This window comes from Macaca fascicularis, chromosome 3, assembly GCF_037993035.2.
Source record: "Macaca fascicularis isolate 582-1 chromosome 3, T2T-MFA8v1.1".
In the NCBI taxonomy this organism is placed as follows: Eukaryota; Metazoa; Chordata; class Mammalia; order Primates; family Cercopithecidae; genus Macaca; species Macaca fascicularis.
This window is the reverse complement of record NC_088377.1, coordinates 168,411,013-168,432,752: the sequence shown is the minus strand read 5'-3', so window position 1 is coordinate 168,432,752 and position 21,740 is coordinate 168,411,013. Positions and strand designations below refer to the sequence as shown.

At 34.4% G+C, this 21,740-nt stretch overlaps 1 protein-coding gene across 2 annotated transcripts in view; it reads left to right on the top strand.

Moving 5' to 3' along the window:
- The window catches only part of GRM8 (glutamate metabotropic receptor 8), an 814,595-nt gene that overhangs the window by 482,440 nt on the left and 310,415 nt on the right, over window positions 1–21,740 (top strand). For both annotated transcript variants that reach the window (XM_074036649.1, XM_065542532.2), the window contains exon 7: window positions 2,878–3,078. In XM_074036649.1, coding sequence (XP_073892750.1) covers window positions 2,878–3,078 — 201 coding nt within the window. The remainder of the gene's footprint in view (window positions 1–2,877; window positions 3,079–21,740) is intronic.

Below are 21,740 nucleotides of genomic sequence, written 5' to 3'. Positions count from 1 at the left end.
CATCCTCCTTTCCCTCCTCTCTGTATCTTTTTCTCCCTACTGCTTTCTATTTTCTGTTTCCACCCTCTCATGAGGAACACATTCAATTCGTTACACTTTCTCATTTACAGATCTTTCGTGTCTTTCTGGCTTCTACCCTTGTCATCAGCTCCAGGCCTCCCTGTGTGTCTAAGGACATGGTGGAAGCTTTGAAATGTATAAATATTGGGAATTGTGTTCTTTGACTCTTCATCTAGTGAGAAAAGGGAAATAATTTGATTAGATTTTCTTTGGGTTGTGCATATCATGAAAGAATTATTATTTTCATACTTCAATACCATAAAATTCTCTAAACAATAGATCTATAGAGGTATTTTTGAAGATTGTTGTATGGAAGAGCAGAAATTTCCTAAAGCTGGCCCACAGACTTAGCTGGTTGCACCAGAATCTCCTGGTGAGTTGTTGACATGACAGATCCTTCATGTCCCAGGTAGGAAGATTCTGACCCAGCAAGTCCGGGGTGGTACTGAGAAATCTGTACTTAAGGAGAGAACCCAGTGTGGAAACAACTGCCCTGAACCCCATTGTCTTCATTTTCTGTTTTCAAGTGCAGTGATGCAAAATAAATGAAACACAGGGATATCCATCCAGACCTAGGGACTGATCCTCAAAGTCGTTATTTAGTCTTCTCTCTGAAATTTCCTCGTCATTTGCCTCTTTTTTCATAAGCAACTATCCTGGTTTTTCCAGGGCTTTTCACATTTTGGTCCTAGGTCCTGACAACCCCCTCAGTCCTGGACTAACAAGAGTGGCTAGTCACCAGACTAGAATCTATAAGGAAATAACAGCATCTATTTGGTTGCTGTAACCATCTTTCAATATTTATTTATGAATGCTCTACTTCGTGGTTAAAGCCATGGGAGAGAAATTTTAGGCAGAAGTGGAAAGGGTTGTTTTCACAGGAAACTTGATGAGAGATTCTGGGAACAAGCAGTGTTGTCCTAAGACTCAGGAGACAAAAGTATAACCTAGAGATATGGAGAGAACATAGTCCCCATGTCTTGTGGATCTTAGCTTAGATCATGCAGCTAAGGTAGGTTGAGGGAGACAATATACCTTTTGAGAAGTAGTCTTCCCTGTCTCTTTGTGCTCGCAAACTTGCAAGATATCAGTAGGATATTTTAGGGAATCCCCTACAGAGATAGCCTCGTTTTACATATATTGTTTGATATGGCAGCAGCAGACTACGTAGAGATATGGTAGGCCATTGGAAATATGGGACTATACACTTAGACAGCAAGAAAGATTTAGAAAGCTAATTTTCCAAAAAGCTAACTTCCAAAATGAATTAAACTAATTATTAAAAATTGATCTAATGTTCTGGACTCTGTAGCCAACATTTTATATTCCCATTTATATTTCTAGACTGTAGAAATTTTAGTAGTTGACAAAATTGACAATGAGCAGATTCTGAGGTTGGGGATGAAGAAACTCAGCCTTGGAGAATGAAAAGTTGAGACATGAGAAAATCAGAAAACCCATGCCAAACAGGGAGGAGCAGAATTCAGCATCATGACAGACCACAGAGACCAGAATACCAACCAAGAGCATCTAAAAGGAACAGTGTCACAAGTAATTAAGGCCAAAGGAAAAACAAAAACAATAATTGGATGAATAAAAATAAACTGACCACTATTTTTGTTTAGGAAAAAAACCACAAGTTTTTCAGAGTGTAAATATCCAAATATAAACCACTTTAATTCAACTCTCTAAATATATAGGTTATATGCATTGGTGTTTAGAAAACAAATACGTGTTGAACATAAGTACTATTTATTCAAGGTTAGTAACATCCATGGAAAGTTTAAAATACTTGCTTTTGTCTAAGTGTTACCAGTTGTGTAAGGGTTGGTGATGGATGTAGAAGTGATAGGAGATCATTTTTTGTTCCCTTAATAAACTCTTGATGTCCCTTTCACAATTTTTTCTTGCATGCCCAGCATTCTTGCCATCTACCAAACTTTTCTGGGGATTGAGAGAATATTGGACTTGCAGTCTGAGACCTACGAATGCGTCCCAAACCTGCCCTATGTACCCCATGTAATTATAACCTCCATGAGTCTCAGTTTCCTCGCTTTCAAAACGATAATGTTGGATCATAGCTGAGCTCTCATTTATATTTCATTTAAAATATATATCTATTCCATATTAAATTATAAACACCAACCTAAAAGTAATCTCCAGTGCCAATTATCAGCCCTAAATATGCCCCAATACAGGTACATTTATTCTGAGTGACATTCATTTTGAGGTGTCTGCATCTTTTTAATAGAAATTCTAAATAGAAAATTGAGTTCAAAGAGAAAACAAATTGAATGATTATTATAAAGATAACTAGGGTCACTTAAGGGAGTATTGTCATATAATAGTTACAAAAAGTCTCGCAAATAGAGCACATTAAAAATTATAACTGATTTGGTGGGTGGTGAAAGACCTTGCTTTGGGCCACTAATTAAATGACACTCCTGGAGCTGAGATAGATGGCAAGAATGGCACACTACACATTTTACATAAAAGATCAAGCCACTACCAAAGCGTTATGTAATTACTAGAATGCACAATATAATAGGACTCAATAAGGTGGAAATAACGATAATGAAACTATACATCTTTTATTTACTTTATATCTTTTTGTTGCTAATGAAATAGTTTTACTCTTTCCAAATAAACTCAATATCCAGTTTAAAAACCTGACTCAGTAAGTATAGAATTAATCAGAAGTGAAATCAAATAGTTGTGTCTCATTAAGTGTCCTCAAATGATGGAAATCTTAGCTCTAATGCCGTCTTTTCTTGGAATCTAACGTCAACTGATGGTTTTTACTTTTTTATTTTGCAGGGCTGGAGCGAATTGCTCGGGATTCGTCTTATGAACAGGAAGGAAAGGTCCAGTTTGTAATTGATGCAGTATATTCCATGGCTTACGCCCTGCATAATATGCACAAAGATCTCTGCCCTGGATACATTGGCCTTTGTCCACGAATGAGTACCATTGATGGGAAAGAGCTACTTGGTTATATTCGGGCTGTAAATTTTAATGGTAAGTTACAACGTGTGTGTGTGTCTAAATACTTTAAAAGCAACAGGGTTTGTTTTTCCTCCTATATATAGAAGATACCCAGGCAGAGTGGAAAACACAGGATTAGAAGCAGTTCTCTTCTTTGATCATAAGTGTGAGTTTTTCCACCTGCTTTTACATCTCAAACATATTTTTATGCTACCATTAATCTATGCGTGAAGGAAGCAAAAGTTTAAAATAAGCCTCTATCAATCAAAATGTTCTAGTTAAATATCACTATTGAAGAGATCACTTAGAAGGCTTGAAAACCATTGGCACTAGATTATATTTCTTTGAAAGTGTTTTGTTCATGCTGTTATTAGAGAAGAGATTGTAGACATTTTGTTTCGAAATGGATTTTAAGCTTTTGAAACAGTAAGCTGACTTGAAGAAAATGGCTGATTTGGGTTGCTATATATTTATACTCAAAGAGGGTTCAGTTTCTGTGTTTTCCATTTCCTTGTATTTTTCTCAATGACTCAGTCATTTGGAAGCTAAGGGATGCACACAATGTAGACAGGATTTTTATACTGTAAAAGCAGAAATGTTGTTTCTGTGATTGCCACAAGAAACTGACACAGAATATACTGGATTCATAGTATTTGATTGAGAATAGCCCAACTGTCTGTCTGAAGTGATGGAATTATTGAATGCTGCCATTCTTTCATGAGAGTTGCAATGGTTATTGCCCACGACTGATCATTATTTTCAAATGAAATGATAGAATGCTCTGAGCTGCCTAATACTTTTGGTTTGGCTTTAATCCATACAATGGACATGCCTTGAGACACACACAGCACTGCACCGTCTATCATAACACACTCCAGTGACCTCAGCTGCCAGCGTTTCTCAGAAAAGCACAAGGTCATCTTCAATTTAGAATTCAAGTGGAAACTTCTTTTTTTCTTTTCTTCTCTTTTTTTTTTTTTTTTTTTTTTGCATTTTTTGCATTTTTCCTTTAAAGGCAACCTAAGACAGAATTTGGTTTAAATTCAACACACATTGTCTGTGGCAGAATATTTGTGAAGCATTACATAACATTAATCCTTTTGTTGGGAATATGAATACTAACGGGAGTTTGAAAATAATTTTTATGCAATTATGAAATTGACCAAAAGAGGAATGTTGCAATACAAGGTTGTTTACGATAACCTGAGGTTGGGGAACTCTTCCTTTATCTAGTATTGCTAGTTAAGAGGTGGGAAGAATAACGCAGATAAGTGAAGTTTCCATAGAACTGAAGCTCACCTCCGAAGACAGGGAAGTCTTTTAAAGAAGCACTAAAGAAAGCATTTTAAAGGCATTTGTCTTTCATCTTAACCATAGATCAAAACCTAACCCTTCCTTGATGACTTCAATTATTATAATTATTATACCATCCTGTAATATAATGATCCTATTAAAGACGGTTAAAGAATATCTTAATGTAATGGCTATTAAGAGGATTTGCCTCTAGACTACAATGAATGGTCTTTGAGCTCTGTCCACTTTTTACAGTGGATTTTTTTTTCTCATTATCAAAGTGTTTCTGATGCTGTTGCTGTGCTTGTTTTTAGGACAGGTGCCGATGATACATTACTGGGGACAATAGACAAAACGTTCATAGCACTTAGAGTTTCCTGGAGAACTTAGGTATTAATCAAATAAGCAAACAAAAATATAATTATGTAATCTGCAATGAGTGCTGAAAAGGGAGATATTCTGGTTTTAGAGTTTATAATAGTGGACATTTCCCTAATATAGAGATTGAGGAGCAGATGAAATCTGAAGGGAGTAGGTGTCTCAGATAAGGGTAGAGCAATAGGCCAGGCCATGTAGACCATGTGAGGTCTTATAGGCCATTATTAAGGTTTATTCTTCATCTTGAAAGCAACAAGAACCTATTGGAGCATAATAGAACTGTGTCTAATACAAGGTTACGTATATCTCAGATGAGGGTTATGGAAAATAAATAAATCTTAGTATATGAACTTAAAAGACAATCTCTTTGAGCTCTTTGGAGATTGATTTTGCTGGGCTTGAGACTTGATTGTGTTCCAGTAGCTGATAATACAGGATAAGAGACCTGAAGATAAGCAAATGATCATAGAATACATAATTCTATTGATTTTCAGTAATTTCCAGGATATTCATCACATTTTAATTTTATTATTGTCTTATCTATTAATGTTCATTCTGTTTATGAGAAAAATGACACACAGAGCTGTTCAAATAGAAGTACACCATCAAAACTACTAAAGGAGGAAGAAACAAATATGGTAAGCAGAATAAAACATGAAATCATTAACTTTGAGCTTCTTAAGCAATCAAAGCATAAAGGGACCGACAATGTGATTTATAATTTTCATTATATGATAGAAGCAAGCCTACCTATTCTTCAAGAGAGAGCAAATTTTCTTGGAAGTTATTTCCAAAAGAAAGGTGTCATATGCTACTTTGACAGCCAAATGAGCAATGTTATTTAACAAAATTTTACAGCAAAAGCAGAAGTCTTCTCTGGCTGTTTTGCATTTGTACCCACAAAGTTAAAAAATGATGTAACTCTCATAACACTGAAAGTATATTTCATTAAGGATGTTTTCAAGGAGGAAGATAATCATCCTTGATTTAGATTTATAACTCTTTTGAGCCCTGATGATATGGGGATGTACCATACTCTGAAGAATAAATGAAGAACATCTCCCTTATACTCTAGTTTTAAGACTCTATCTTCAAAAATATCCTACTCAGAAATCTAACATTTCAATCTGTTAAAAAACAAGAGCTGTTGGCTTGAAGGGATTGGCATAGCTCTGGCCGGTCTACTTCCTTAGTCTTGCTTACTGGTCACGGAAGTACCTTGAAGAGTCCCAGTGGCTCTATGAAGCACACATACAATCTGCAGACTTACATACATATCATTGCTCTTTGCAGGGAATTAATAGCAGGTGGAAGTAGAGTTTTGGAGCTTTTGTTAGCTGTTAGGAGCGTAGAAAACAGCTATGTTATGTTGTTAATTGGAAACCAGATGAGTTGGATATGTTGATGATAGTCAGTGTTCTCACCTGGTGGGACAGCTGTCCCACCTCCCTACCACCAAAAGTGCAAGGAAGACATTGGCCAAAACAAGGTTTGCCTAGGACCAATTTTTAATTTTCTGAAGAACCCAGATGTGCTTGACTAGAACCAGAGCTGCTTATTGTACATAACAAAAAATAGTATATATTAGAAGGTTTTTAGCCTAGCTATTGCCAGTTGTCAAATAATGAGCTTTATAAGACAACTGCCAAGTTTGTACAGTGTGGCCTTCTCGATTGTCTGCCAGGATCAGTGAACTACAAAATGTACTCTCAAGGAATTAAAAAAATTGACCCATTTGATGGAATTACTTAGTAATGCCCATTTAAAATTGAATAGTGGCTATCCCAAAGTATAATTTTTGTATAGATAAAATTGTTGTTAAATTAGTTCTTTTTGACATAATTAGATACCAGGATACATTTCTTTGTATGCTCCTTTTTAGTTTGAGATAGTAAAACCATGTTATCGGTGTGGAGGAAGATTCTGCTTCCAGTTTATAGGAGCAGGAGGTGAAGTAGCCAGGCACTGGAAGCTCATCAGATGATTGGTATAAAATTAAAGAGAACTGTTGGTTTGTTAAAATTTAATCTTGCTCACATTGTAACCAGGTGTGTGGTATGCTTACTTAAGCAATGGTTTAAAGATATTTAAAAGATTGTGCTTCTTCCAGTGTATCATCTAATTGACAAAGCAAAGAATATATTCAAATTTAGAGTGATAAACAACTAGTATTTCAGGCCAAAATTATTTCATAAAAAATAACTAAAGCTGGATTCAGTCAAACTGCTGAACTGTAGAGTACTAATTGGCATCAAAGACATAAGCTACAATGGTGGTTTAATTGAATGCAATCACTGAAACTGATTTTTTTAAGTCACTGAGAAAAGGTACCTGAACCATCTTCTGCATCTGTATTTTAAACACATTCTGAATCACAGTGCATGCAGAATCACTGATGTTTCCCTTGCAGGTTTTCTTAACATCTTCTATCTGCTTGGGAAGCCAGAGGGAAACAGATTTTCTTTTTAGGGTTACTGTTATTGCTGCTATCTGAACAAAAGTTATTTCTATAATTTTTAAACCCTAAGATTTATCCAAAAATAGAGAGAAAAGGAGGTCAGATATTTTAGGAACTTGTCAATTCCTTACTCCAGACTGATCTATAGGCAATACAATATTAATTCTGTACATCTTGTATAGAATCAAAGGTGTTTCTATTACTAAGAGAACCGTATTTATCATAAAGAAAGTGTTGGATAGAATTTCAGAGCTATCTCCCTACTCCCTTGCCCTGCAGTTGAACTCATGTCAGGGCAGGTCAAGCACAGTGGCATGTTAATTGGAATTGTTTGATTGTATATAACCAACCAACTTGAGAAGTCAACTAAAACTTGCTTAATTCAGCTAAAATGAGGAATTTGTGAATGTGCATCAGGAAACCCCATAGCAGAATAGAAACGAGTATAAAGAAAGAACTGGTCCTAAGAAATAAAAACCTATAAGGAAAAAAAAGCAGCTCTGTCTGTCTGTCTGTCTGCTTTATCTGTTTCTCTTTATATTGGTTTTCTCTTCTAGGTTCACAGGGTAGCAGATGGTCTCCATTTCTAGGGTTTAGCTATTCTTTGTTTAAGACACCTGTCAAAACTAACTTTGTTTTAAAAGTCTCAATTTGAACTTCTTGGAAGCTTTAATCTCATTAGCCAAACTTAGGTTGTATGTCAGATCTATTCCAGATTATCGGTACAGGAGGAAGTAGTACAAACTTGGTTGTCATAGACCACTCCCTATAGATAAAGGAGACATTTAGAAAGTTTCTATAAGTGCCTTATGGCAAAAGCTTAAGCAGGGAGGTGGAAACCTGAGAGAGGGGGTGATGCCTAGGTATCTGAATCTCACTGCTTCTTTAGGTGGATGAGTTTGTGTTAGTCTGAGGGAGACAGGAATCAAGCAGAATCTGTGATAATTGGAGAGAAGAGCCAACTTCGGAATTTTGTAATGCAAACCCTTGTATTGGGGTTGAATTATCTGACACCAAGAGGAAGGAAGCAGCTTCCCTAAACTCAGCAGTGAGTTGTGATCTAAATATTTCAGTGCTCAATATTCCAAGGATAATATGGAAATATTTGTTAGATTGTAAAGATCAGTACAGAGATTGAAGTTATCAGTATCTTCTTTCCTTTAGAAAACTTATTGATTTCAAAGAGTTAATGCAAAATATCCAAATATACAATTTTGAGAGTCTCTGAACACTATAGTCTGATTCTGAAGGAAATTTATTAGCATAAAATACCTTTAAGCTATCTGAAAGGAATAATTATAGTTTAACATTAGAAAATATACTATAATCATGCTAATAGGTCAAATAAGACAATAATAAACATTTGATAAGATTGTGTAAAGTCATATGATAAAAATATTAGCCTAATTTATGTTGTAAACACAAAACAAACTAGAAATTGACCAAATATTTAACACATAAAGCACATCTTTCTTAGTCTATAACTCATTATATATTTATAGTTATTCTTATCAAAGAGATGGATTAAACCTATTACCACAATTATTAATATTCTATCAATTTTAACCAATGTGGTAAACATGAAACAAAAATGACAAAGATTATTACTAAAAGGGAAAAATAATTTCATGATAATTTTCAAATTATTTGATCTCAAGACAATACTTATATTAGAAAGATAAAATATAACATTAATATTAGAACATTAAGACTTTTCTACATAGTATTAAGAGGTCATTGATTAAGACATGGGAACTGGAACTCTTGTTTTCTTTTGCAAAAATTACTGAACATATGTTGGAATAAATTGAACCTATTTGAAGACAACTTTACATATTTGAAAAAACGGAGAGACACTTCTTGTTTATGGACAGAAGAGCTAAATATAGGAAAAACATTAATTCTTTCTGAATAAATCTGTATTCATTCATGTTATAATTCCAGTAGAAATATCTAGGCAGTATTTTCTGGAATTTTAATAGTATTTTAAATTTTAATTATGAGAGTAAATGAGCAAAAATAACTAGAGTGATTTAAAGGAAAAATATTCCTACCAAACATTTAACATTTAAGAATAATGTTAAACTACAATAATCAATCCAGTATGAATCTAATACCAGAATAGACATGTGATAAACTACCATAATCAATCCAGTATGAAACTAGCACCAAAACAGACACGTGATAAACCACATAGAAATAGTCAGAAACATATAATGATGATAAATAAGTAGATAAACCTACAATTGTGTGTGTGTGTATATAGATATATATGAATTTATCATATGATAATGGTGGTTTTATAACTCAGTGGGAAATAACATTTTATTGATTAAGAGTTTACAGCAGAGTCAACTGGGATGATTTTTCCACATAAGAAAGTATTATCCACTTGAAATTTATTTTAGAATTATGTTAAAAAGAAGCAAAATAATAAAGAAAAGAAAATGTAGGAGAAGGTTTATTTGATTTGAATGGGAAAGTTTAAAATCAGTAAAAGAAATTATTATAAAAAATGCCTTATTTGATTCTTTAGAAGTATAACACTTGGATATTAAAAATTATGAACATAATTTTAAAACAGAACTTATAAGGATTCATTGAGGTTGTTGTGTCAAAACATCAATATCCTAAATATTAAAAGAGCCACATGAATTGATATAAACTATGCAATCTCTAAGAGATCAATTGACAAAACTTGTAAATGTTACTAAATATTTGAAAAAAATGTTAAGTCTCACTTATAATCAAAGAAAGGCCAATTCATCAATGAGAGACTATTTTCCCCTTATCAAATTTATGAATACTTAAACATTTATAGTTACTAAAATGTATTATATCAATTAGCATCATTTTTTTGGAGATCATTTGCTTGGTATGTATCAAATTCTTATTTTCTTATTTCTAGAAATGTATTCTAAGGAAATTATTAACAATAATTATATTTACAGTAATTCATTCATTTTGTTTTTAACTAAAACCTACCAACAATATATTGTATAGTATAAAATCACTCTAGTTATTTTGCTCATTTACTCTTATAATCAAAATAAAAATAATTATATTTACAGTAATTCATTCACTTTGTTTTTAACTAAAACCTACCAACAATATATTGTACAGTATAAAATCACTTTAGTTATTTTTGTTCATTTACTCTCATAATTAAAATTTAAAATACTATTAAAATTCCAGAAAGTACTGCTTAGTTATTTCTACTAGAATTATAATATGCCTGAATACAGATTTATTCAGAAAGAATTAACGATTTTCCTATACTTAGCTCTTCTGTCCATAAGTAAGAAATGTCTCTCCATTTTTTCAAATATGTTATATGTCTCTCAGTAAAGCTGGCATAACACTATATAATGGTGTAGACTGTGTATTTGAGATCCGAGGTTTTTTCCCCTAGTTTTGCCACTTGTTTGTGTTGTGAACCCACCCAAGCCTCTCAACTTTGTCTTTTAAATGGAAAGATTATACTAAAATGATCTAATATTTGAGGTCTCTTCCAAGTCTGAATTCTCTACGTATTCTTTTAAAGCCAAAGGTGTTCTTTACGAGAAAAAAAAATAGATGCCTATATCAGTGTTCTTATTGTCTTTCTTTAGTTGTTTATATTCATGTTTATCTTTCATAAATCATTTATTTATTTTACATATATTTTATTGATTCTCTTATAAGGTACCTCATTTTTACAAGAGTGCCGTGTCTTTTAAAATCGAGAATGCACAGTTTAATACGATGTGGTCCTGTGAGTTGCCAAATTTCATAGCTTAACAGTGGAGGTACAGAAACCTGTTACTAACAATAATTCAATTTGATAAGTGATATGATAGAGACATGAGCATTTACAAACACAACATAAGGTTGAGATTGAGAAACTACATAAGGGAAGCTTAAAGATTACAACACAGAGAGCAAGTGACATGTAATTTAAGTTACAAATAGAAAGTGACATTTCTTCTGGTGGACAAGATGTGGAAACAGTATTCATGACGGAGAAGGCAGTTTAATAATAGCTTGAAGACAGGGAAGGGCATTCACATTCTAAGAAAGTTGAGCATCCACTATGGAAGAATGTAACACAGTGGTTGTGGGAGCAGTCAGGTGATGAGGCTGAAGATGAGCTTGGGCTTGGTAAGAAACCTCTGCCAAGTTTCGCTTTGGATTTGACACAGCAGGGAAAATGAGTGGGGCTTTTTGAGCAGGACAGTGAAATGCTAGGGTAAGTGTTTTAGAAAAATAACTATGGCAGCGATTTGAAAACTGAAGCAAGTGAGATTAAAGGCAGGGATGGTGTGTTTAAGAGATAGTTCCAGTAGTCACAGTGAGAAAATAGTATCTAAAATAGGAAAGTAAAGGTACGTGTGAAATGGAAAGAAGTCAAAGATAGAGGAAGGAAATACAGAATTATTTGAATGATGACTCTGTTCTAGGTACTGTGCTTTGACTAGAAATCAAAGAAATATCTTAACTCCCCCAACAATCTCTCTTTATAACCGTTTGTGACAAACTTACTACTGGAGATAATTCAGTATTTTAGTATATATATTATTGATGTAATCAACTTGACACTTTCTGTTTCATCACATTTTTAAATTTATTTATTTATTTATTTTTTAAGAGATGGAGTCTCACTCTGTCACCCAGGCTGGAGTGCAGTGGAGAGATCTCAGCTCACTGCAAACTCCGCCTCCTGGGGTTCAAGCAATTCGCCTGCCTCAGCCTCCTGAGTGGCTGGGACTACAGGCGCGCACCGCCAAGCCAGCTAATTTCTTTTGTATTTTAGTAGAGACAGGGTTTCACCATGTTGCCCAGGCTGGTCTCAAACTCCTGAGCTCAGGCAATCCGCCCACCTTGGCCTACCAAAGTGCTAGGATTGCAGGCATGAATCACCGAGCCCGGCCTCATCTAAGTAGAGAATGAGACAGAAATTCATTATATGGAAAAACTGACATAAAACGTCATCTCTTGAAGTTATGGTGCGTTATTTCCTTATGATTAAATTTACTTGTTTATTAAACGAAACAAAGTCAAATATGATTGATTATCTGTTGATCTAAAAATAATATCCTTTTTGATAATTGTCTCATTAGAAATACAATTGAAGAAATTAATAATTTGGAAATATATAATTCTTGAAGTCTCTGCTTATCACTATATAATCAATATTGCTGTATATCCATTCACTTTTCAAAAATTTATAAATATTTTTAGGAATAAATAGGTTGATTCACAATTAAGTAAATTTTTTTTTTTTTCTGATTAAGGAAACATCAAGCTAGCTGTAAATTATTAATCTTACCCATTAAGTCACCATAAAATTTAGCAGTGTAATTCTACTTGCCTCTGTTTTCTAAATGAATGAGGTGTTAAACTGTGAGGTTTTCAAAGTCTGATTTATTTTGTAGTCTTGAAGGACAAGGTTTATTAATCTCTTATTTCTCCCTTAAAATATAAGGACTTACATGTGGGCCAAGACTGAGCCAGCATTGAAGAAAAGCTTGAAGCAAATCAGTGCATTTACTCTAGCTCTTCCTAAAGTCCTACTCAACTTCATCCACTGTGTTGGGCTTCTTTTACTCATTCTTTATTTTTGTAATTCCTGGTCGTCTTCATCACATTTGAAAAAAAGCAGGATGAATGATAACTCCTGGAGAGAGGTGGGGTACCATGGGCTCAATAATTGAGGGCTGACCCTGGGTCTAAACTGGGATGCAGTAGTGAGCCTTGAATGAAGAATGAGGAAACAGATGTAGGAACAGAGAGGATTTGAGGTGGTGGGGAAAGTTTCTGAAGGAGTTTATATCTAATAGTTTGTGTTTTTTCTAGCGATCAGAAACACAAACTTTATACTCCATTTGAATTTAGCTTTACAACATTCAACACCTTGTAATAGTGGCCAAGCAACAAAACCTCTATAAATTTTTGTTTCCTCATTTATAAAAAAAAAAGTTATAAGAATATATATACTATTTTGGTTTCCTATGAAGTTTAAATGTAAGGTGATGATACATAGATAATACTTAAAAAGATATAAACTGTACAATATATGGAGAATATTTTATCAATGGAGATTTAACAGACTGCTTGGGTGACCTTATAAAAATGATGATATGAGTGGGTTGGGACTGAGGACTTGAGAATCTTTAGAAAGATGTAGACTTAGAAAGTACTACATGTAAGGATCAGTTTGGGAGGTGAAAACAAGGCAGGAGTTGGAAAGGATGCTTCCGCCACAGCACCAACCAACAGGGTATTTTCAGCGGTGCCAGGTCCTTGGATATAGGAACAGAAATGTGAATGTTTTTATGATATTCTTAGGCTAAATAGGAAAGTACTTGACTGCTGAGATGGGCATCTAATGAATCTAGAATGGACCAGGTGGGGTTCATTCTCTCATTACTTCTTCTTGTTTCTTCAAAATTATATATTACTTTTTTTTATTGATGGATTGTATTTAATGGAATTGCACCCATGTTATTAGTGGCATTTTGCTTCAGAAAGAATCTACCCAAAAATTATAATGGAGACTTGGTTATTTTTCTCTTCAAAGTTGTTAACTTTTATAATTACATTAAGGTTTCAACACAAAATTAGTTTCAAAATGAGGGATAGGGGCTGGGCGCCGTGGTTACACCTGTAATCAGAACTTTGGGAAGCCAAGGTGGGTGGATCACTTGAAGTCAGGAGTTTGAGACCAGCCTGGCCAATATGGTGAAACCCCATCTCTACTAACAATACAAAAATTAGCCAGGTGTGGTGATGTGCACCTGTAATCCCAGTTGCTAGGGAGGCTGAGGCGGGAGAATTGCTTGAACCTGGGAGGTGGAGGTTGCAGTCAGCCAGGATCCTGCCACTGCACTTCAGCCTGGGTGACAGAGGGAGACTGTCTCAAAAAGAAAAAAAAAAAAAAAAAGAAAGAAAAATGAGGGACATTAATGGGAAAATTCCTTTAAATTCTTGTGCCTAATTACTATGCTTTTGGGATTTTGGTTTTCCCAGTCTTTTGGATGTTTTTAAAAATGATTATAAAATAACTTTCGACTCATATAAACACCTTGTCTGTAGCTAAGCTAAGTGAACAATTACTCAATTTTAATTAAAAAAATCTGTATGTATTTATGGTTTTTATGTGCATATGTCACATTCATTTAACATTTATTAAATGTCTATTATGTGCCTAAACTGTGCCATTTGTATTTTTTCTCCGTTCCATCTCTCATTTCTTTTCTTGACTTCATCTTCCTTTATATCCTAAAATTCTTTTTCTCTCCTCTTGTCCTCTTTGTTCCCAATATTTCTCTGTTTGCCCTTGTGATCATTCAGTAACCAAGAGAGAGTGGCAAGTGACTAGGATCGTGAACTTTTGAGAGACAGACATGAGCTCATATCCTAGCTCTTCCACTAATGTTGTAAGATCTTGGATAAGTTATTTATATTTTATAAGCCTTTATGACCTCATGTTTGGATGGAAAAAATAATAATACCCACCTCATAGCATTATTGTGAGCATTTAATGAGATAATTCATGCTTAAGAGCTTAACATGATGCCTGGCACAGTGTAAATAGGCAATAAATTGTAACTACTATTTTTTTTCTGCTCCTGACAATAAACCGTTAGTATATATTTACTGAATTTCAAACATACACACATAAAAACTCCCCAAATACATGCCCATCCACACAAATTCCTTTACACACCTTAGATTTCAAAGCATCTGATAAATCTCCTGTAATCAGTAATATTGTGCTATCTGAATTTAATTTCTTATTTCTTGAGGTGTTATTCACCTATTCTCAAAGGGGTTAGGCTTTTTAGTTTGCCCTTTCTTTTTTCTCTTGCAGTCACCTCCTGAACCCTTGATTTCTTATTAGAACCTTAGGGTAAGATATGGGAATAAAAGGACCTAAAACCTATGTGAATATATCTGGCCTCAAGTAAAAGGACAGGATAGATAAGAAGGTGGAGGCTGTTGGTTGAAAAGGTCTTCAGGGAATGTCTACTAGAATACAATACACCTCCTAGGTTAAGAGTCTCTTCAGAAACTTAGTCGTTGCCTGTGAAAGAGACCCTCTTTCCTTTGCAGAGTTAAACTGTTGCCCGTTGATCACACCCAACTCAACCAGAGAAAAGTCCTTGTGGCACTGCCCAGCTGACTCAGTTGTCCATGCTCACAGAACAGAGATAAGTGGATTCTGCGTGACAGAATTAGTTAAAAGTTATATGCCCTATTTATTGAAAAAAAGTAATTCAAATAGAAATGAAAATACACATTTTGGCAAGTACAACGTATACTTAATCCTGCTTAAGAAAGCTCTAATTTTCCCCAGATCTTGCTGGGCTTTTTGTTGTTGTTGTTGTTAACTTTAGACAAAGTATAAAATACATACAGAAGAGTACAATAAATCTATAGCTCAGTGAATTTTCATAAACTGAAAGCACCCCACCAGGATCCAGAACACCAAACCAAACCCCAAATCCTCAGCTGGCACCTCAAAATGCTCCTGGGTTCTCTACTCCTCATTACATCCTCACCAGGAAGTTGCTCTCCTAACTTTTGACAGCACAGACTAGGGGTTCCTGCTTTTAAACTTTATATAAATAATATTGTACAATCTGTACTTTTAAACATCTGGCTTCATTTCACAGCAATTTTTAATAAAGATAAAATGTATTTCTACCATTATCTGTCTCTGTGAATGGTAGATTCAATTATTTAAATTTACTTTGTTAGATATTCAATATTTAATTTTTAAAGCCAAAGAAATTATTTTATGAAATAACATTTAATATCTATTAATGAGGTTTAAATTTATAAAGGTTTACATTTTAGTACAATACCCATAATTTCTTTGAAACTGGTAAAGAAAATATTACCTTCATGAACCTTCTCGTCTTGGTTTTGTTATTGTCATTCTTTTAAATAATAAACTTCATTTTTGTAGAGCAGTTTTAATTTCATAGCAGAATTGAGTGGAATGTATAGGAGTATCCATAGTTCTACATTGAGGTTCATTCTCTGACCTAAAGTCCTCTATCCTCCACCTATCTATACTTCCTTCCCACCTCATCTCTGGCAACCACTGATCTTTTAACTATCTCCACAGTTTTGCCTTTTCCAGAATGTCTTATAGTTGGAATTATACAGTACGTAGCTTTTTCAGATTCACCTCTTTCAGTTACTGATATACGTTTGGGCTTCCTCCATGTCTTTTTATGGCCTGGTAGTTCATCTCATCTTACTATTATTGAGTTTTAAGGGCTCTTTGTATATTTTGATATAGATGCCCTTTATCATTTTGTCTTTTGCAAATATTTTCTCCCAGTCTGTGGCTTGTCTTCTCCTTCTCTTGAATGTATCTTTTCCAGGGCAGCAGTTTTTCATTTTAATGAAGCCCAGCTTATCAATTCTTTCTCTTATAAATTGTGCCTTTGGTACTGTAGCTAAGAAGCATCCCCATACCCAGTGTTATTTAGACTTTCTCATATGTTATTATCTTCTAATAGTGTTTATAGTTTTCCCTTTTACATTTAGGTCTATATGATTCATTTTGAGTTTGTTTGTGTAAAGAGAATAAGCTCTGTGCCTAGATTTGTTTATGTTTTTTTGCATGGAGTTGTCAAGTTGTTCCAGCACTATTTGTTGAACCCATCCCTTTCTTTTAGTTAGAGATTTGAAGATGAAACTTTTGCCCATATGCAATTGTTCAAATGTCAATAAAAGTGAAGTAAAGTGTTCTTTGTAGCCAGAATTGTGTGTGTATGTATCATTGTTGTTGTTATTTTTGTGATTGTTGGGACTGAAGGAACATAAATATTGTCTAAACAATGATGAAATAAATAAAAACTAATAAGATTGAATTGAAAAACTACCCAGGGAAAATATTACTGCACAGGATTTATTGGCTGACTGTTGAGCACCTGATTAATCCATATGGATATTAAATGTAATTCCTGAAATATTTCATCTTCCAGGAAACAGCATTCTTACAGCTGTTTCAGTTTCAATTGACAGCATCAGAAAATAATCTAATCCCATCAGTCTCTGTCCTAGGCACTGAAGAGAAGAAAATTATACTCTCCCAGCTAATTCTCTAGGGTATTTCCAAAGTACTAAAACCATCAGTGTAAGGTTAACAACTTTTTCTTTCTCTTAGCATGTAATTGTTTCATTTTACCAGGGAGGAAAACACATTTGCTTTTCTTCACTTAGTTGCTAATGACAGCATGTCAGAGTTGTCACAAATTCTAGAGTGAATAAATTCTAGAGTGCTAAAGAGACATTTGAGAAAACTGCAGTGTTCTTGATTGTACATTGCTCCTTTTTCTAAAAATAAGTGCTTTCTGATTTTTCTATCCTCATATTTATTCTGAAATGACATCAGCCATCTGCAAAAAAGCTTTTGACTGACATATCAGACATTTTTTCCAGGTAGCATTTAAATAAGAATTACTTGGGTATATCTCTCTGATCCTACTAGATAAACTTCAGTCAAAACCATAAAGAGAATTGACACTTCCTATACACAGAAACTATCTTGGGGTGAGGGAGAGGAAAGGCATTTTCACTGTTAAAGATTGCAATTAACTCATAGATTCAAATGAGAAAGTTTTTCATCTTCAACACGGTCTATGTGCATAGGCACAATCTATCAGATATTGTTAAAAAATAATGAGATCTTTATTGCAATGTTTGCATAATACTTTCTTTTTATACCTTTATAGGTTATGTGCTTCATCAGTTTTGCACTATATGAAGCTTTCAAATGGGCTGCAGTAACAAGTTTTAAATGATACTACCTTGCACGTGATATGCTAATATGTGAATAAATAAACACCATTTCATGTTGGATCTTTTCTTTCTTTTTAGCATTATTGAAACCATCTTTTGGCTTTTGAGCATGATGGCAATGTGCTTTACTGGTACTGAAGCAGAAAATAACCAGTCCATAAATTTTCTAGCAGCCTCCAGACACAAAATGTTTATGGAAATAAAATAGTGTATTTTGCAAACTCCGGAATGGTTTCAGCTGAATAGCTTTAAGTCCTACCACAGGTCTAACTAGAAAGTGAATGTATAATAACCAGAGCTTTTAAGTTTACAATGGAGTGTGTGCACATGAACACATAGCTACCTCTCTTTATATAGAAATAGAGGAAATAAATAAAAAGTATAAAATGATATATGTAAAGAAAGGATATGTTTTCTTGCCAATGTCAAGATAAATTTTTCTAACTTCATAGAGATATTGAGTAAAAGTAGTTTTTCAATTGCTTCATATCTTTGAACAGTGACTGGAATAAACCAAATGACATTTGAGCTTGTATTAGCTTTCAGCTGGCATTTACAGAAAATGTTTCCAGAACCAGTTCACTACCTACATTGTTATTATTGTTTTTAATCTTAAGAATTGAACAAGAATCAAACATGCTCAGAGGACTGTGGACAACATCTACCTTCTTTACTACATTTTTAAGAGCATCATAATTTAGGCATGATACTGTTGCAGATTAATGTAATGAGCTATTTTAAAACTTTAGCAATTTGTCACAGGTTTTTAAATACAGCATTCTGAATTGCCCATGGGAAAGGTGTTTAATTGACATATGCAAGTTTAGGTGATTCTATTTGATAATACAAGGGACTATGCTCACAGATTCAATCTAACATAAAAAATTAACCCTGTGCATTTCAAGCGTTCCTTGGAACAATAATACCTGATTAGCCTATCCATTTCTAATATTTGGTTTGAATTAGGAAAAAAAATGTTCAATGCCATATCATTATCCGGCGATAGTTCTCTAAGATTTTAAATATTCCTCTTTGTAGACAAGGGAATATGAGTACTTAATCACTGTGATTGAAAAGTCTTTGCATAGTTCCCTGGCAAAGGCAGTGATATCACAAATACATAAAGATTGATGCATTCCAGTGTGGATTCAGATCACTTAAAATGTAGATTTGGAGGGGTAGAATAAAATAAACCATATGGCATTTAGAAAAATAATAAATTGCTTTAAACTGCCTGCCTATTGTGTATTGTTTTTCCTATCCCATGTTTGAATTATAAACATTCTTTTAGTATTTGAGGTGGAAAATAATCTCATCATTTGGGATTTATATTCAAATGAATGTATGTATATATATAAAGATGATAAGCTCCTAATAAGTACCCCAGGTTTTCTTATTTCAATACTCAGTGGAAAATTTCTTTGATGATAAATTTAAAATTTATCTATATTAAACCATTTTACCTGTTAATCATCTTGAATTTTTCCAAATTACAAAAAAATTTTCAGACATCTTAATGCTTTTAATTTTAATATGTGTGTATGTGTGTGTATATATATTTGTGTGTACATATATGTGTGTATATATGTGTGTATACATGTATATGTGTGTGTGTGTATACACACACACACACACACACACACACACACATATATATATATATGCTGGTGTGTGTGTGTATATACTCTGTCATTAGCCCTAACTGTCCTGTGTAGTAGAGCAACTAGGTGAGTGTTATGCCATTTGACAACATATATATATATATAAAAGTTAAATATAGACTAAGTAATTCTTCAAGGCCTGAAATCCTGGCTCTACCACTTAACTAGGTAGGTGAACTAGATATATGCTTCACTAAATTTAAGACTCACAGATATTCAAGGAATTGAGACTAGATCCAGAATTTTCACTATGTTCAATGCTCCAAGTATCAAAGGAGCTCAAAGAGGACATTGCTCTGAAGATAGCCAATTAAAATTGCTAAATCTGCATTCATTCCTCAAGCTAATCATTCAACAGATTATTAATCTGTGCTTACTATATACTAGGCATTGTTAGGAGCTGAATAAGCAAAACAGAATCCCTGTCCTCAGGAGGATGCAGTTTAGTAACACATGTAGTTAACAAGCAACTACAAAATGTGAAGTATTTCCATGCAGAAACAGGATATTGTCAGAGGAGGAGAGTGGGACTAATTAGATAGGGAAGTCAAGGAAAGATATTTGAACTGAGTCCTTATTTGTGAGACGGATAAGAGCCTAGGAAAAGCTGGTACAAAAGCCTTAAGACAAAAAAGAGATTTGTGTAACCACCATAGTAAATTATCTTCTGTCATGGGAATCAGAGCCCTTTGTGCTAAAAAGTATGTTATTTCCTGAAGTTCTCACAGTATGATTTGCTCTTTAGAGTTAAGGTGACACATCATCTAGTAAACACTTTGTAGAAACCCGTGGAAATCCTTATAGCTATTTTCACAGTGTTTAGGGTTCAGGCATGTCTTCTACATGAGTCTGTAGTACACCCTACTGTAGTTAGGAAGTACTGATTTTTAAAGTGTTTCCTTGAAGTTCACATTGTGAACATGACACTACTGAACACTGAAAATATTTTGTCTTGCAAATACCTCCTAGATTTTAATTGTAGCTTCTGGGAAGTATAGCATACCAAACTACATCAGATAACAACTAGTCAAATGTTAATTAATTTTCACAGTCATTTTTTTTTTAGAGACTTGGTCTTGCTTTATTGTCCAGACTGGAGTGCAGTGGCTTTTCACAGGCATACTGTAGTGCATTACTGCCTTGAACTTAAGACTTCATGTGATTCTCCTGCCTCAGGCTTCTGAGTAACTGGGAATACAGGCATGTACCACTGTGACCGCCAATATAGCCATTTTAATGACTGCTGTAAGCTTCTGTGGAAAGTAAATTCTCTCTATTTGATCTCATCATTGAATTCCTCCCACTCCTGGCAGGGAGGAAGAGGTTGAATTGAATGGGTCAGATTTGAGGTTTAACTCTTTGCTGCTGGGTGGAGTAAAAGCGAGTGAGTGAGGCTCTTGTTGGAGGATTCCCTAAAGGACCAGTGATAATGAGGTGGTGAGATGCTCTCTATGCAGTTCAGGCCTCCTAGCTTTGCCTCTGAGGATGTGCTTTCTCACATACAGTGGCTGACCAAAGATCACTCTCCTGGCCTGAGTAGGCCTGGGGCAGGTTGGTCTAATTCAACTCAAAATTAGGCCCTGCTAGTATAACTGACTCACTTTCCTAACTAAAATAGGGGAAAGGAGCCCTCCTTATTGTCTGTTCTAGTTTGTGAATTTTCACTATGGAGTTTCAGGCCAAAGTCATAGCTACTAACAAAGTACAATGGTGCCTTCCTTTACTTCTTTTGTGTGTACGTTTCCTTGGAGACCTTGGAGGAGAGTGGGACTAATTAGATAGGGAAGTCAAGGAAAGTATCACCAAGATAGAGATATTTGAACTGAGTCCTTCTCTTTGTGAGAAGGATAAGAGCCTAGGAAAAGCTGGTACAAAAGCCTGGAGGAGGATTGGCTAAGCCAAGGAGGGACTTGGGTATTCCTAGTTTTTCTGTCTAAATAATGGAAGTCCTCTAAAGAGCCCCAGATTAACTTTAGGACAAGGTAAATTTAACTACATGTGCATGCATACATGCACAAGGCAAACACACACATGCAACAGAAAAGGTAGTAATAGGTATAAGAAATATCCTTCTAAGAAATAATGTTTAATTTGTCCTCTCCATT